General features: G+C 43.4%; 1 protein-coding gene and 1 pseudogene across 5 annotated transcripts in view; one reads left to right on the forward strand and one right to left on the reverse strand.

The window, feature by feature from the left end:
- VPS35L (VPS35 endosomal protein sorting factor like) overlaps positions 1-17,141 on the forward strand; it is a 138,056-nt gene that overhangs the window by 744 nt on the left and 120,171 nt on the right. For 4 of the 5 annotated variants that reach the window (XR_003032540.2, XM_005224756.5, XM_005224755.5 and 1 more), the window contains exons 2-3: positions 9,180-9,279; positions 15,285-15,452. Coding sequence is in view for 4 of the 5 variants with exons in the window: in XM_005224755.5 (XP_005224812.1) it covers positions 9,180-9,279; positions 15,285-15,452 (268 nt within the window). In the remaining variant the exon portion in view is untranslated. Of the gene's footprint in view, positions 1-5,129; positions 5,238-9,179; positions 9,280-15,284; positions 15,453-17,141 lie in introns of all 5 variants that reach the window. The other variant, XM_059881382.1, reaches the window with a different exon arrangement.
- Positions 13,673-14,552, reverse strand: LOC107131812 (methylosome protein WDR77-like; annotated as a pseudogene).

Genomic DNA, 17,141 nt, shown 5'->3' on the forward strand with positions numbered 1-17,141 from the left:
TGGAGTAGCTAGGAGAAATTGGCGCTTCAGCAGTAGCTGAAGCCTTATGGCTCCTCTCTTTGTAAAGTGATATATGTATATAGTTTAGTCACTAAGTGTCAACAACTAGTTCCTAGGACAGTTATGTGAAGAACTGGAGCAAGTTGTGATAGTGGTGCAATCACATGGGCACGTGAGCTCTCCTCTACGTCTCAGAAAGGGAAATTACTTTCTAATCTTTCTCTGCAAGTTATGGGAAGTGGTTTACGTTAAATGAGCGAGTAAGTGAACAAATGAAAAAATACACAGCCCTGGACCTTAGAAATAATCAGATACATACTTCTGGTTTGTATTTCCTTCACCTGGATAACTCTTTAAAGAGTCTTCCTTCAAAGGCTTGGTACACTAAATTAGAATTAGATGACAGTGAGTCCTTATACGTCCTGCCCTGAGTTTTCTTTGACCTGGTCACGCAAAAGTCCTTTTAGGGAATTCAGTTCAGTTCAGTCGCTCAGTCGTGTCCGACTCTTTGCGACCCCATGAATCGCAGCACGCCAGGCCTCCCTGTCCATCACCAACTCCCGGAGTTCACTCAGACTCACGTCCATCGAGTCAGTGATGCCATCCAGCCATCTCATCCTCTGTCGTCCCCTTCTCCTCCTGCCCCCAATCCCTCCCAGCATCAGAGTCTTTTTCCAATGAGTCAACTCTTCGCATGAGGTGGCCAAAGTACTGGAGTTTCAGCTTTAGCATTATTCCTTCCAAAGAAATCCCAGGGCTGATCTCCTTCAGAATGGACTGGTTGGATCTCCTTGCAGTCCAAGGGACTCTCAAGAGTCTTCTCCAATACCACAGTTGAAAAGCATCAATTCTTCGGCGCTCAGCTTTCTTCACAGTCCAACTCTCACATCCATACATGACCACAGGAAAAACCATAGCCTTGACTAGAGGGACCTTTGTTGGCAAAGTAAGGTCTCTGCTTTTCAATATGCTATCTAGGTTGGTCAAAGCTTTTCTTATTACTAAGACTTAAATGCCATAACATATGGCTTCAGTGAACTTAGTTGGCTGGAGTTTTGTAATTAGAAGTTCTAGGAAGATGCTGTTTAATTTCAGAGCATTTTTACCTTTGGTAGATTTTACGTTGGGGCTTCCCAGGTGGCTCAGTGGTAAAGAATCTGCTGCCAATGCAAGAGTTCGATCCCTGGGTCAGGAAGATCCCCTGGAGAGGGAAATAGCAACCCATTCCAGTATTCTTCATTAGAACTGACTCAAATACATGCCTTTTTATACCTAATATTCCATTGTATATATGTACCACAACTTCCTTTTCCATTCATCTGCCAGTGGACATCTGTGTTGCTTCCATGTCCTAGCTACTGTAGTTAGTCTGCAATGAACATCGGGATACATGTGTCTTTTTCAGTTCTGGTTTCCTCAGGGTGTATGCCCAGTAGTGGGATTGCTGTGTCATATGGTAGATTTATCAGTCCTGTGATCTTAATCATTATTGTCAGCTGGTCCTTTAGCCTAGGTCGTGGGCTGAGGTTCTTGGGTTGTGCGGCTCCTGAATTCTGCTGTGTTGTCATGGGTCTCCCCAGAATACCTCTTTTTACCCACACTTTTTGTTACCACTGACTTCACTTATGAGATGTCCAGTGCACTGTGGATGGCATTTCCCGTTCAATGCTGTGGTCATAGCACTGTTAAAAATACTGTTCTTTGGAGTCAGAATTTTTACATCATTTTAAGACTGTTAGGGAAGGGGAGTACATTGTAATTGGGGGATAAAAAGCTGTGTGGCCAGATTATGTCATTAGCAATTTAAAAATCACTTGAGAATTAAAAAGCAGTTAGTTGGAGCTTCTGTGATCTTTCAGTGTTGAAGAATCCACCTGCCAGTGCAGGAAACATGGGTTCAATCCCCGATTCAGGAGGATCCCACATAGCTTGGAGCAACTAAGCCTGTGCGCCACACAACTGTTGAGCCTGTGCTCTAGAGCCCGGGAGCTGCAACTGCTGAGCCCACAACTACCCAAGCCCGCGACACGAGAAGCCACCACATTGAGAAGCCTGAGCACCAAAACTAGAGAGTAACCCCTGCTTGCTGCAACTAGGGAAAAGCCAGAGCAGCAGCAAAGACCCAGCACAGCCAAAAATAAATAATTAAATAAAATTATTAAAAAAAAAAGGAGTTAGTGGATTTTACTGTTTCCAGTATAAGGAGATTCATTTAGTAACTGGTAATAGGATTTATATGCATTCATGTCATTCATTGTAAATAATTTAAAAACAGGGCAGTGTTAATCTTTAATGTGCATTTAAATCACTTGGGCATTTTGGTGAAATACAGACCCTGATTCTGTAGGTCGGGATATTTTAACACTCCCCAGTGAAGCCCTTGCTGATGATCTGTGGGCCGTACTTGGAGTAGCCAGAGGTCTGACCAAGCTCAGAGTGGAGATATGAAATGTTGGCCTTTTTTCTGCGGCAGTGCCAAGGAACCTGACTAACTTTTTGCATTGCTGGGAGCTGGGATTTGGGGGGATTTTAACAGTTTATCAGGTGCATTCACAGGAAGAAGAAAAGCAAGGCTTTTTGAGAAAATGCCCACTAGAGGTCACTGTGAGCCTTATCAAAGGCCTAGGCTTTGGAGAAAACGCTTTTGTAGGAAATGGCAACCCACTCCAGTATTCTTGCCTGGAAAATTCCGTGAACAGAGGCGCCTGGTGGGCTGCAGTCCATGTGGCAACAAAGAGTCACACACGACTAAGTGCACATGCACGCATGCGCGCACACACACACAGAAGGAACTGAGAGCAAAGCTGAGGACATGATGGAAGTAACAGAAGATGTGATTGAAAAATCAAAATAGCAACTTGACATGGACTTTCAGGAAGGGTAAATGTTTCTTTTCCTTTTTTTTTTTTTAAAGATTTTGTTTTCATCAGAAGCAGTATTTTTTCCCTGAAAGAATCCTTCCCTCAAGCTTAAAAAAAAAATCATTTCAAAGCTCAATCCTTAAAATGACAATTGCTTTTTCAGATTCTCAAGGTGACCTGTGGATGATCTATAGAACTGCTGAATCCTAGAGGCAGGCTGCCTCAATATGCATCTGTCTTTGTCACATGCTCACCTGTCCCAAGTTAACCAACAGCATCAGCTTCTCCATCTGAGAAATGGACGTAATCATAGTGCCTACCTCATAAAGTTGATTAAATGTGGTTCAGTTCAGTCGCTCAGTCGTGTCCGATTCTTTGTGACCCCATGAACTGCAGCACGCCAGGCCTGCCTGTCCGTCACCAACTCCCGGAGTCCACCCAAACCCATTTCCATCAAGTCGGTGATGCCATCCAGCCATCTCATCCTCTGTCGTCCCCTTCTCCTCCTGCCCTCAGTCTTTCCCAGCATCAGGGTCTTTTCCAGTGAGTCAGCTCTTCGCATCAGGTGGCCAAAGTATTAAATGTGGTAACAGAGGTTAAGGGCCTTGGCCTGCATCCTGATGTATAGTGTCAGGGAGGGGAAATCCCCCTCTGCCACCACTCTCTTGATTTCTTGTGGCTGCACTAATAAAACTGACACAAGATAAATCAATGGGAGAAAAGTTTTAATTTATGTGTCTTGGAGGTCTCATAGAAATGAGACCTAAGAAGTGGTCACGATAGGCAGCTCTTATAGTTTTTTAGACAAAGAAACTATAAACTTGTGAGGAATTGACAGAACAAAGAAAGTTAGGCTTTCAGTCAGTTCAGTTCAGTCGCTCAGTCTTGTCAGACTCTTTGTGACCCCATGGACTGCAGCATGCCAGGCATCCCTGTCCATCACCAACTCCTGGAGCCTACTCAAATGCATTTCCATTGCGTCGGTGATGCCATCCAACCATCTCATCCTCTGTTGTCCCCTTCTCTTCCTGCCTTCAGTCTTTACCAGACTCAGGGTCTTTTCCAATGAGTTGGTTCTTCTCATCAGGTGGCCAAAATATTGGACTTTAAGCTTCAGCATCAGTCCTTCCAATGAATATTCAGTACTGATTTCCTTTAGGATTGACTGGTTGGATCTCCTTGCAGTCCAAGGGACTCTCAAGGGTCTTCTCCAACACCACAGTTCAGAAGCATTAATTCTTCAGCACTCAGCTTTCTTTATAGTCCAACTCTGATTTCCATACATGACTACTGGAAAAAACCATAGCCTTGACTAGATGGACCTTTGTTGGCAAAGTAATGTCTCTGCTTTTTAATATGCTGTCTAGGTTGGTCACAGCTTTTCTTCCAAGGAGCAAGCGTCTTTTAATTTCATGGCTGCAGTCACCATCTGCAGTGATTTTGCAGCCCAGGAAAATAAAGTCTGTCACTGTTTCCATTGTTTCCCCGTCTATTTGCCATGAAGTGATGGGACCAGATGCCATGATCTTCATTTTCTGAATGTTGAGTTTTAAGCCAACTTTTTCACTCTCCTCTTTCACTCTCATCAAGAGGCTCTTTAGTTCTTCGCTTTCTGCCATAAGGGTGATGTCATCTGCGCATCTGAGGTTATTGATATTTCTCCTGGCAATCTTGACTCCAGCTTGTGCTTCATCCAGCCCAGCATTTCACATGATGTACACTGCATAGAAGTTAAATAAGTAGGGTAACAATATATAGCCTTGATGTACTCCTTTCTCGATTTGGAACCAGTCTGTTGTTTTATGTCCAGTTCTAACTGTTGCTTCTTGAACTGAATATAGATTTCTCAGGAGGCAGGTCAGGTCATCTGGTATTCCCATCTCTTGAAGAATTTTCCACAGTTTGTTGTGATCCACAGAGTCAAAGGCTTTGGCGTCATCAGTAAAGCAGAAGTAGATGTTTTTCTGGAACTGTCTTGCTTTTTCGATGATCCAGCGGATGTTGGCAATTTGATCTCTGGTTCCTCTGCCTTTTCTAAATCCAGCTTGAATATTGGAAGTTCATGGTTCACGTACTGTTGAAGCCTGGCTTGGAGAATTTTGAACAATGCTTTGCTAGCATGTGAGATGAGTGCAGTTGTGCGGTAGTTTGAGAATTCTTTGTCATTGCCTTTCTTTGGGATTAGAATGAAAACTAACCTTTTCCAGGCCTGTGGCCACTGCTGAGTTTTCCAAATTTGCTGACATGTTGCGTGCGGCACTTTCACAGCATCATCTTTTAGGATTTGAAGTAGCTCAACTGGAAATTCATCACCTCCACTAGCTTTGTAGTGACTAAGGGTCACTTGACTTCGCATTCCAGGATGTCTGGCTCTAGGTGAGTGATCATACCATCGTGATTATCTTGGTTGTGAAGATCTTTTTTGTACAGTTCTTCTGTGTATTCTTGCCACCTCTTCTTAATATCTTCTGCTTCTGTTAGGTCCATACCATTTCTCTCCTTTATTGTGCTCATCTTTGCATGAAATATTCCCTTGATATCTTTAATTTTCTTGAAGAGATCTCTAGTCTTTCCTAGTTAGGAAGGAAGAAAGATTAGTTCTCTAGTCTTTCCAAGTTAGGCTTTGGGTGCTTAATTAGTGAAGAATCTAAACAGCAGACCTGTGGTAGTAAAGAGATAATGAGGTTCATTTTATACACTGGAGAAGGGGACGACAGAGGATGAGATGGCTGGATGGCATCACTGACTCGATGGACATGAGTCTGAGTGAACTCTGGGATTTGGTGATGGACAGGGAGGCCTGGTGTGCTGCGATTCATGGGGCAACGAAGAGTTGGACACAACTGAGCAACTGAACTGAACTGAACTGGCCCTGAATTCCCTGTCTCTGATGACAAGGGTGTCCTTCTACCTTCAGATTCAGGGAGAGCACTTCTCACATGGGAGACTTATTTCCTGCTTTCAGGAAGACAGGAGGGTCAAACTGTCCCTTTTTATATCATCTTTTTCTTAAGTAACTGTAATTCAAAATAATCAATATGCCATATTTTGGGGTGGCCTACTGTGGGCCCCAACATTAATAAGCACATAATAAATGAGAACAGATATTTAGTTGTATATCACATCATCTTGTTGTTTTGACTTTGTGCTTTTTGCAGCTGTTGATTTGCTAATAATTATTATAGAGGTGAAAAACACATTTGCAGTTAAATTTCAGGTCAGATTATATTTCTACTCATTCAATTAGCTTTGCAGAATTCTACTGATAAAGTTAAGAGTGATCTGAAAGGAGGAAAAGTATAATTTGATTTTTAAAACTCCATTAGGGCTGTTGATGACTAGTCTTCCAATTTATTCTTCAGGGTTTTGTTTGTTTTATTAATCAAGACTTGGTTGGTGGCATATTAAAAGGAGCTTGGAAGACTATTTCAGCAATGAATTCATCTGCAGTATTTTTGGAAGATGAAGGCAGTATATGATTAGTAAATGTGACCCAAAGGAACTAGGCAGTATATTGTGGTAGGAGTTTTCGTTTAAAAACAAAAACAAGCAGAGGCTGGTCTGTATTGTTCACTAGTTTTTCTCCTTTCCTACACCCAAAGTGAAATTTATTTGGAAAGGGATAGAAGTGAAATGACATGGGGTTTCATTTCTTTGGTACTGTGTTAGATTTCTGGGTTGGTGGGGCTTACTAAGTAAAGCCAGTTAACTGCTGACTAGATTTGGGGTTCATACAAATATTAATAAAGTTAAGAAGCTGCGAATGGGGGTGGGTTTGAGGGGGGAGGGATGAATTCAAGGCATTTGGAGGCCAAGGAAACAAAGAGGCCGGCTTCCTGTGCTGTGACAATTTTCTGAGTTTTTAAGTAGTATCTCTTCTGCCTTTTATGTTCTAGTTGTCATGCATTCTTACTCTGTGTATACTGTAAACACCATAAGAAGTTATTTTTTGTAGTTGATTTAGTTTTACCTGTACCTTGATCTTTTGTGCTCTTTTGTACATATTGCATATATGCATTGTTGTTGTTGTTCAGAAGCTCAGCCGTGTGCAACTCTTTGTGACCCCATGAACTGTAGCACACCAGCCCTCCCTGTCCATCACCAACTCCTGGAGCTTGCTTAAACTCATGTCCATCAAGTCAGTGATGCCATCCAACCATCTCATCCTCTCTTGTCCCCTTTCTCCTCCTGCCTTTAATCTGTCCCAGCATCAGGGTCTTTTCCAGTTAGTCGGTTCTTCGCATTAGGTGGCCAAAGTATTGGAGCTTCAGCTTCAGCATCAGTCCTTCTGATGAATATTCAGGACCGATTCATTTTATATATATATACATATATATATATATATATATATATATATATATATAAACACATATACATGTGTATCAGATATGCAGATAACACCACCCTTATGGCAGAAAGAGAAGAGAAACTAAAGAGCTTCTTGAAAGTGAAAGAGGAGAGAGAAAAAGCTGGCTTAAAACTCAACATTCAGTAAACTAAGATAATGGTATCCAGTCCCATCACTTCATGGCAAATAAATGGGGAAACAGGGGAAACAGTGACAGACTTTATTTTCTTGGGCTGCAAAATCACTGCAGATGGTGGTTGCAGCTATGAAATTAAAAGATGTGCACTTCTTGGAAGAAAAGCTATGACCAACCTAGACAGCATATTAAAAAGCAGAGATATTACTTGGCCAACAAAGGTCTGTCTAGTCAAAGCTATGGTTTTTCTAGTAGTCATGTATGGATGCAGTCCATGGGGTCACAAAGAGTCGGACATGACTCAGTGACTGAACTGAACTGAAATACATATTGTTGCTAAGTCACTTCAGTCGTGTCCGACTCTGTGCGACCCCATGGATGGCAGCCCACCAGGCTCCTCCATCCCTGGGATTCTCCAGGCAAGAACACTGGAGTGGGTTGCCATTTCCTTCTCCAATGCATGAAAGTGAAAAATGAAAGTGAAGTCTCTCAGTTGTGTCCGACTCTGTGGGACCCCATGGACTGCAGCCTACGAGGCTCCTCCATCCATGGGATTTGCCAGGCAGGAGTACTGGAGTGGGGTGCCATTTCCTTCTCCAGAAATACATACACACATGCATATTTTTTGCTTTCAGCTGGGATAATTTTCCTTCTACTTTCAGCATTTAAAAAAAAATGTGTGGTTCTGCTACTGCTGCTTTTCTCCCTTTTCTTTGACGGGAAACTTCTTTGTTTTGCTATAATGTTTGCAAGATAGTTTAACTAGGTCTAAAATTCTTGGTTAGCAATTATTTTCTTTCAGTACTGTAATACTCCAGTATCCCTTTTCTGGATCCTTGTTCTGGATCCTTATTCTGGATCTCATTTTATGCAGAGATAATAATCTTAGTGTTGTCCTTTGGTAATAACGTATCTTTATTTCTCTTAAGAAAGTCTCATTTTAGTTTTTAGCCATTTTACTATGAAGGCCCTAAGTATGGTTGTTTTTTGTTTCGTTTTTATACTCGTCTTGCTTGGGGCACAAGTGTTTCTTGAATCTCAGAATTGATGTCTTTAGTTTGGGAATATTATCTGTTCAAATGCTGCTTCTGCCTGTTCTTTCTCTCTCCTTCAAGATTCAGATATGTGTGTTAGGCGTTTCTTCGTGTCATTTTCGTCTTTTCCACTCTTCTGTGCTTTTCATGTTTTCTCCTTTCCGTGCCTCAATGTGAATAATCTCTCCCCCTTTATTTTTCTTTTCACTAATCCCTTCACTTGTTGGTTCTCCACCAGACTGATGAAACTGTCTGCTCTTCATCTATTTGGCCTCTTCCTCTTGCTCCATACAGCTTAACTGGTGACTACTTTGAAGGGAAACCAGGACCAAATCTCTCACTTCTCAGCCTTCCCTTTTCTTCAGAAGCTCTTCCATTAAGCCCTGGCTGTCTCCATAGCCCTGAACCCCAGTTTCTGTCTCCAGCCTTGTGAGTTTTCCTTAAAGCTCTTTGGCTGCTCTGCCTCCTAGCAGCCGCCCTCTGCCTGGCTTCAGCCTCACGTCCCATGTCAAGAATCAACAGTGCCCAGCCAGAGATAGCCAGCAAGAAGTTGGCTTCACCTCACTGAGCTTCCCTTTGTTCTGGTGTCTGGCCTCATGGGTTTTGTTTGCCTTGGCAGCTCTTTATACCTTCAAACCATTAAAAAATTAAAAAAAATTTACCATTACTTACTGGTCTTGGTAGAAATACTGTTCCACTGTCAATTGTCTCATCAAAAACAATTTTTTTTTTTTAGCAAAAAGTTTTTAATATGTATGCATCTCCAACTAAATTGGTTTCTGGGTTTTGCTGTTTACCAGGCATTCCAGGAATAGGAACTACAAGGCTGAGTTTGCGTCATGCCGATTGGAGGCTGTACCGCTGGAGTTTGGGGACTATCACCCACTGAAACCAATAACGGTAAGTTTTGTCAAGGGTCCCCCTGTGACATTCCTATTCCATAAAATTACAGACAGCGTTCCTGGTTCTTTCTCATTTTGTCAGCGGTAGCTGATTTTGGATTTTTAAATCTACCAGTTTGTTCTCTGCCCCATTTTTTGTGGAGGTTTCACCCACCATCATTTTGATTCCCTTTGTCATGTTAGTGAGGTGGTCACGAGTGTGGGATGCCTTTGTTCCTGATTTGGAGGCTCCTATTTAAGTATTGAGGTCACTGTAATTACTGTTACCTCCATTGTACGGGTGTACCATATTTTGTTTATCCAGTCACCCAGTAACTGACGTTTTTGACTATTTGTACTTTTTGCTTTTTAAAAAAACAGTTCATTTATTTAGTTTTTGGTTGCACTGAGTCTTCGTTGCTTTGTGCCAGCTTTCTCTGGTTGTGGTGAGTGGGGGCTGCTCTAGTTTTGGCGCACAGGCTTCTTATTGCAGTGGTTTCTCTTCTTGTGGGGCACAGGCTCTCGGTGCACAGGCTTCAGTAGTTACAGCGTGTTGGCTTCAGAAGTTGCAGCACATTGGCTCAGTACTTTTGGTCCACAGGCTTTGGTGGTCTGCGGCGTGTGGAATCTTCCCGGAGCAGGGATTGAACCCACGTCCCCTGCATTGGATTCTTATCCACTGTACTACCAGGGAAGTTTCTGTTTATAGTTTTTTATTATTATGAATAATGCTGCTGTAAACATTCATTATGTCTTAATTTCTTTCAGGCAGGTTTATGGGAGAGATCAGAAAGTTGTAAAAGTTTTGATTCCTCCTGCTCTTAGTTTTCTAGCGATAAGTTGTTTATTTATTTCACTAAATGAAGCTAGGGTGCCAGTAGGGGTTTTGAGGCAAGGAATATGGTTAGGCTTCATATTCTAAGGGAAGTGGGAAAGAGAGCAGACCAAGGGCTTGTAAAAGGAATGTTAAGTGGCATACAGATGCCTGCTGAAATTGGAGACCCTTGGATCTTTATGGTTGTGAGATATTCTTAGATGCACTAGCTGCCTGGTGGAAGAAGCAGAGAAGTCTCTGAGCTCAGAGAACAGATTTGGTCAGAGTGAGAGTGTGAGAGCTGGAAGCGAAGGAAATTGTGATCAGAATATTATATTGTTGTTAAGATTCTGACAGGGTACAGTTTTGGGGTTGAAAATGTTGTGAATTTGTCATATGGACATTATTTAACTGAGGCTTCTTTTTGCAGAGTCGCAAAGAGTAGGATAAAGCATGGAAAATTAGATAAATGTCCAGAGCAAAAATAAGGCAGGTAGTAAAGGAAATAACCACATGTCATTGGCAAGGCAGATCAGTCAGTCAGAGGCCAAGTCAGGCAACAGAAACGATAGAAGATTTTTGAACAGAGAAATTTAAAGAATTGTTAATTAGTAAAAGATAGTTAATTACTATAAAGGATGAAACAGGGCTAAAGCAGGAGTTGGCATTATTACAGCCAGTAGCCCAGTTTTGTAAATAAAGTTTTATTGGAACACAGCCATGATCATTCATTTATATATTATCTGTTTTCATGCAGAGTTGAATTTGGACAGATTGTTTGGCCCACAAAGCCTAAAATATTTGCCTTATAACAGTGCCAGCCTTGTTGTAAGAGGCCCAAAAGTACCAGGTACAAAGATGCAGACATCAACTCCAGGTTGAGGAACAGTGGCTAGTGAAGGAACTTTGAGGACTTATGATAGAGCCTCTCCCCCAACCCCAGGCTGAAATTCAGCATCGTTGAAGAGGGTATGGCTGTCACAGGAACACGCAGGTTGCCTATGTCAAAGAAACTTGATAGAGCTGTCAGATGGGAAGAGCGTGGCCTGAGGGTACAGCTGGAACTGGTCTTTGAGGACCACTGGGCTTCTATACTGAATTTTAAAATGGAGGACTGGAACCCTGATGAGAATATCTTCCTGCTGCTGTTGCCTTTGAGTGCCCTCTATTCACGAAATCTAACACTGTGCTAGCTGGCACGGAGGAATGTTTGTAAGGTCTAGTTCTAGTATCACAACGTACAGCAAAGGGTGGATTTGGAACTGATACACAATAAATTGATAACTGGTGCATAAAAATGATGAACAGTATAGGAGAATGGCATGAGCCTCAAAGGTTTTTGCGTGAAAGTGGAAGGATAAAAGAAAGCAGAAACATAAGTAAGTAAAAATGGGGAGCTTCAGGATCTGAGGACTACAAGGTAATTAGGTGTTTGAGAAAATGAGGTGGTTTCATTTAAGCATAAACATAAGAGAAAGAATATTTGGTTTATGGTAGCTAAGCCTCAAAGGTGAAAAATTTAAAAATTTTAATGGATTGTACAGTACTGAATTTCAGCCCTTCCTTGCAGTACTTGGCGTTTAAGTTTGGTGTAATACTTGATGAATTAATTAATTATATAAACACTTGCCAGGTGATGCTAGTGGTAAAGAACCGGCCTGCCAACGCAGGAGACGTTAGAGGTGTGGGTCAAACCCTGGGTCGTGAGATCCCTGGAAGAGGGCATGGCAACCGGCTCCGGTATTCTTGCCTGGAGAATCCCCTGGCAGGCTACAGTCCATAGGGTCACAGAGTGGGACGTGACTGAAGTGACTTAGCACAAACACTAATTACTAATATGGAGTGCTGTCTTAAATAGCATCTTAGTCTATTTGTGAGTTTATTTAAAAAACAAAACAAAAAGCAGGCAAGAGATATAGATGGTCCCTCTTGGGTTAGCACTTTTTTTATTAGCAAGTAATAGATGCCGTGTGGTTGTCATCTTGGGTGGGATGAGGTTGACAGATGCCAGTGGATACTAAGGACGTTAAGTTTCTGAATGACAGAGAACCTGAAAACGTGGGCGTGATTCCATAAAGCAGGCGATCATAAGACTGAGCTTCAACCTCACAGGGCCCTCAAATCCCCATGGGCTTATGTGGCTGCAGCTGACCCACCAGTGAGTTGGTTCCAATCTCAGGAGCTCAAACCCAGCAGCAAGGAGAGTCTTCTCTGCGGTTTCTGTGTGCTCAGTTGGGATACATGTCCTTCCCCGAATCAACCCTGGTGACTGGGGTGTAGAATATGCTGGTTGATTGGGTTGGGGCTCGTGCCCACCATGGGAACCGGGAGTCCACTCCACCAGGCCTGTAAGAGCTGAGAGTCAGTTAGGGCTACTTTCATTTCCAAAGAAAATCGAGACTGTTGAGCCTGGGAGATGGGGGAATGGATGCCAGGCAGGCAGGAACTACAGACACGCCCCAGTGGAGGCACTTCACCCGACTCCCCGCAGTTAGACCACAGGGTTAGGGCAGGGCCTTCAGTCAAGCAGCCCTAGCTTCAGACTCCAGCAGCAAATTTGGGGGTCCCTTGGCCACCCACACTTCTGATCAACTGGCTCCAAATCCATGGTTTCTGGAGATCTCCCTTTTTTTTATGAGTCAACTTTTCATTTCCCTGACCAATACTTCCAGTTGTGTCTCTGATGCTGTGTTTAAAATCTTTAGAGTCCCTCAAAACAGCATTCAGGCTTCCTGTATCCAGAGACAGGGACCCAGAGGCAAAAATGGTTGGGCTCCAGGCTGTTTTCAGGTGGGACAGTGGCAGACATTCCTGTGCAAGTCTGTGTCAGCTTTTAACTGAAATGCCTTTAAGTTCTCCATCCCGAAAGTCTTCTGTGGCATCTGTGACAGAAATACACCATCCTCATATACACAGCTCCGTGGGGGTGGGGGCAAGGTGGGGGCATTACATCAGTACCAGCCAGACTTCTTATTCAGCTGGAAACTGGACTTCTGGTTCAATTTAATAACAAGAAGATGTGCAAAACTGTGGTGAGTATCCTGGCTCTTCCTCGAGCTAGAGCTCAGTGTGAATGGAAGCACTACCCACGATAAACGTGAATTAGGCTCTATTAAAAAAAATAAAAATAAAGTTGCTGCTGTCTCTGTGAGTACTTCTAAAAATCCAGGGATGCCACATCTCATTCCTCATCCAGATGTGGCCAGTTCCTCAGGCAAAGCTACATGGGAAGCATAAAAACCTTTTGTTAACTTTTGAGGGATATAGATTTTTTTTTTTTTTAAATTTACTTATTTAGTTAGCCGTACTGGGTCTTAGTTTCGGCATATGGGATCTTTTATCTTTAGTTGCAGCATGTGGAATCTAGTTCCCTGACCAGGGATCGAACCCCAGGCCCCCGGCATTGGAAGCATGGAGACCTCACCACTGGACCACCCGGGAAGTCCCTATAGGAAGGATTTTTTATTCCCCCAACCAACAAAAATTATGTATCCACACACACACTCAGACACATACATATCCATATTTAAGGAAGGTTTTCTTCCATGAGTTCAGGACTCCAGAATCTGGCCTCCCCCAGGCCGAGAGACACTGCCTATTAACTGCACAGATCCGATAAACTAACGTACTGTATGTGGCTCCTCACAACTGAGAGGGCAGGGGCAAAGAGAGTGGCTACTTCTGGGGGATTTGCTTTTTGTCTGAAATCCAGTCTGCTCAGCAACACTCCAGGGTCTGGGAGAGGTTCTGTGGGTGTGAGATGGTAGATGACCTGATGGTCCCAGCCCACTGTGATTGGGTACCAAGTAGCATCTCTCACAAAGTCTCTGTGGACTTGGCTTCTAAACACTCTGGAAAGGCCTCAGTCCATAGCGAGTGAGCAGTGCTCACTGACAAAAGCTAGGAAGGAGAACCGAGTGGGGAGAACACCAGCCCAGTGACACCCTGGGAGTGCGCAGCTAGCTGAGGGCACAGCTCGCACTCTTGGTGTCTGCAAGGGAGACAGTCCCATTCTCAGCACCGAAGACAACTTCGTTCTGCTGAGGAGGCCCAGCCAGCGAGGTAGGAAGGTAGCCAGAGGCACTGCAGTCCTTCTGTGGTGCTGGCTTGAGACAGCCGGTATCCTGCAGTAAAATTCCATTGTCCTCACCACCTGGAAGAATCCTTGTGGGGAGAGGCAGCAGCGCAGGTGACCTGCCCAGAGTGAGCTCGGAATGAATTCAAAACTTTGATGCAGAAGTCTTCTACTGCGGACTTTTCTGCTGTGTGCTAGAACTCAGGTCACTGACTGTAGACACAGTGTCATCGTGCTCACACTTGCAGAACTTGCTGACAACAAGTGTCTCCTTCTCATCCAGCTCCTCCAGTTCAACAGTGCCTGAATCAGAAGCCACTAGGATACCCCTGTCCTGTACCCAAGTGAGGCCAGCCTCCCTGGCCTCCGTTTGGGGGTTTGAGGGTGAGGTTTCCTTCCTCATCTCCACAATTCCAACTCCAACCTAGAGTCAGACTGGATGCCCATTGGAGATTCAGCTCTGTGACCCCCGTGTCCCTCAGGTTTGATAATTTTCTAGAACAACTCACAGAACTGAGACAAGTGCAGTACTTACGCTTACAGTTTTGTTATAAAAGATGCACATGAGGACTAACCAAATATAGGGCAAGGTCTGGCAGGGTCCCAAACACAGAGCTTCCGTGCCTTCTGCCTGTGCAGTCAGGGTGCATCACCTCCCAGCACATCATCTATTTGACTGGAAGCTCCACTGAGCTTTGGTGTCCAAACTTTCTGTTGGGGTTTTGTTTACATAGGCATGATTGGCTGATTCCTTGGCCGCATGATCGAACTTTATCTCCAGCTTCCCCCAGCCTCCACTGGGGTGGGGCTTGGGAGTCTACATAAGCCACCAGGTGCAATGGATGCTGCTTGTCCAGAGACCACACTTTTGAGTAAGAAGGCCCCATGAAAAATCAGTTATATCATCACCTCCTAATCTACAGAGGCCCCGTCTCTCCCTTCCTAATCCTAGCTTCTCAGCTTCTCTTCCTCAACAGCTGGGATTCTGAGTCATGTCAGCTTTTCATGAAAAATAAGGGTCTCTGCTGCAAAGGAATGGTCAGTTCATAATGAAACAAGGGAAAACCCATTTGAGTATCTCATTGGGAGAAGTCATAGGAGACTTCCATTTTACCTCCCCAATTTTTCTCCACAGGTCACAGAGTCAAAGACAAAGAAAGTGAGCCGGAAGGGAAGCACTTCTTCCACATCCTCTTCATCCTCCAGCTCCGTGGTGGACCCGCTGAGCAGCGTCCTGGATGGGACTGACCCCCTCTCCATGTTTGCAGCCTCTGCTGACCCTGCAACCCTGGCGGCTGCCATGGTAACGCTGTCAGCTGGATGGGTCCTGTGGGTGCCAGGATGGGGGTTTTCATTCAACAAGTAATGCGCAGCAGAGTCTGATGGCACTGCTGCTGAGAGGCCGGAGTAGATCCTGGAAACTACTGCAACTGCTTTTTTTTTTAAAGTGTTTAAAATTCTTCATTTCACTCTTTTTATGTTCTTTCCTTTGGATTTTATGTAATTATATGAGTAATTCACTAATTTTTCATTTAAAAAATCAAATATTATCAGTGAAGTCAACCCATCCTCACTCTGTTCTCCACTCTGGAGGTCAGCAGTATTACCAGTGTAAATGCATATCATTAAACTTTTTGTTTGCATTTTCATAGATATTTATGACAGTAGTTTCTGAGCATTTACATACATACTCATATATAAATAATAGCCACAACAGTAATAACAGTATCGGCTAACAGCATGGCTGGAGTTTTACAGTAAATTCCAAGTTTAGTTCCCATGCTGCCTTGTGCAAGAGGTATTATAAGCCTCATTTAAAGAGGACCACACAGAGGAACAAATAAGTTAAGTCACATCCAAGCTAGAATTCAAGTCCTGGCCTGACTTCACCATCACTCTTTGCTGGCATTGCATACATCTGTTTACTTTCTTTTTCTTTTTTAACATATATATATATTTTTTTAACTTGACCACATGTCTTGGAGAACTTTCTATATTAGTACTTATAGAACAACTTTCTTATTTTGAATCCGGCATTGTATCATAAGGAGCAGGACATGCTTTAATTTGCCACGATGGACACGTCAACTGTGCATGTGGTATTTGGTGGTACAGGCAGTGGTGCATTGGTCCTTGAACGGACGTAGATCTTGGTGCCCACGCACAAGGGTTTCTATAGGGTAACTTGTTAGGAGTTCATTACTGGGTTAAGGCAATGTGTGTATAAGATTTTGATGGCTACTGCCAGATTGTTCTCCAGAAAGGGCTTACCAGTTTACACTTTCATTAGCATAGCAGTATTTTGGAGTGCCTGTCCCCTGTATCCTTGCCAACTAGGATTATTATGAGTCATTGAAAACCTTGTTTTTAAATCTTTGGCCACACCTTGTGGCATGCGGAACTTCCCTGACCAGGGATCGAACCTGCACCTTCTGCCATGGAAATGTGGAGTCTTAACCCCTGGACCACCTGCAAAGTCCTAAATCTTGCCATTCTGATTGTTGAAAAATAATCTCTTTTACTTTGCCTTTCCTTCATTCTTAATGAGTTTGAGCATCTGTTGATAGGTTTGTTGGCCTTTTGTGGTGAATTAACTTGAAAATTTTTTATCATAGTAAACCTTTAGATATATCTATTATCAGTTCAGTTTAGTTGCTCAGTCGTGTCCGACTCCTTGTGACCCCATGAACTGCAGCACGCCAGGCTTCCCTGTCCTACACCAACTCTCTTGCTCAAACTCATGTCTATCGAGTCAGGGATGCCATCCAATCATCTTATCCTCTGTGGTCCCCTTCTCCTTCTGCTTTCAATCTTTCCTAGCATCAGGGCCTTCAAATGAGTCAATTCTTCCCATCATGTAGTCAAAGTATTGAAGTTTCAGCTTCAGCATCAGTACTTCCAATGAATATTTGGGACTGATTTCCTTTAGGATTGACTGGTTGGATCTCCTTGCAGTCCAAGGGACTCTCAAGAGTCTTCTCCAACACCACAG

Source organism: Bos taurus, chromosome 25 (genome assembly GCF_002263795.3).
Source record: "Bos taurus isolate L1 Dominette 01449 registration number 42190680 breed Hereford chromosome 25, ARS-UCD2.0, whole genome shotgun sequence".
NCBI classification, from domain to species: domain Eukaryota; kingdom Metazoa; phylum Chordata; class Mammalia; order Artiodactyla; family Bovidae; genus Bos; species Bos taurus.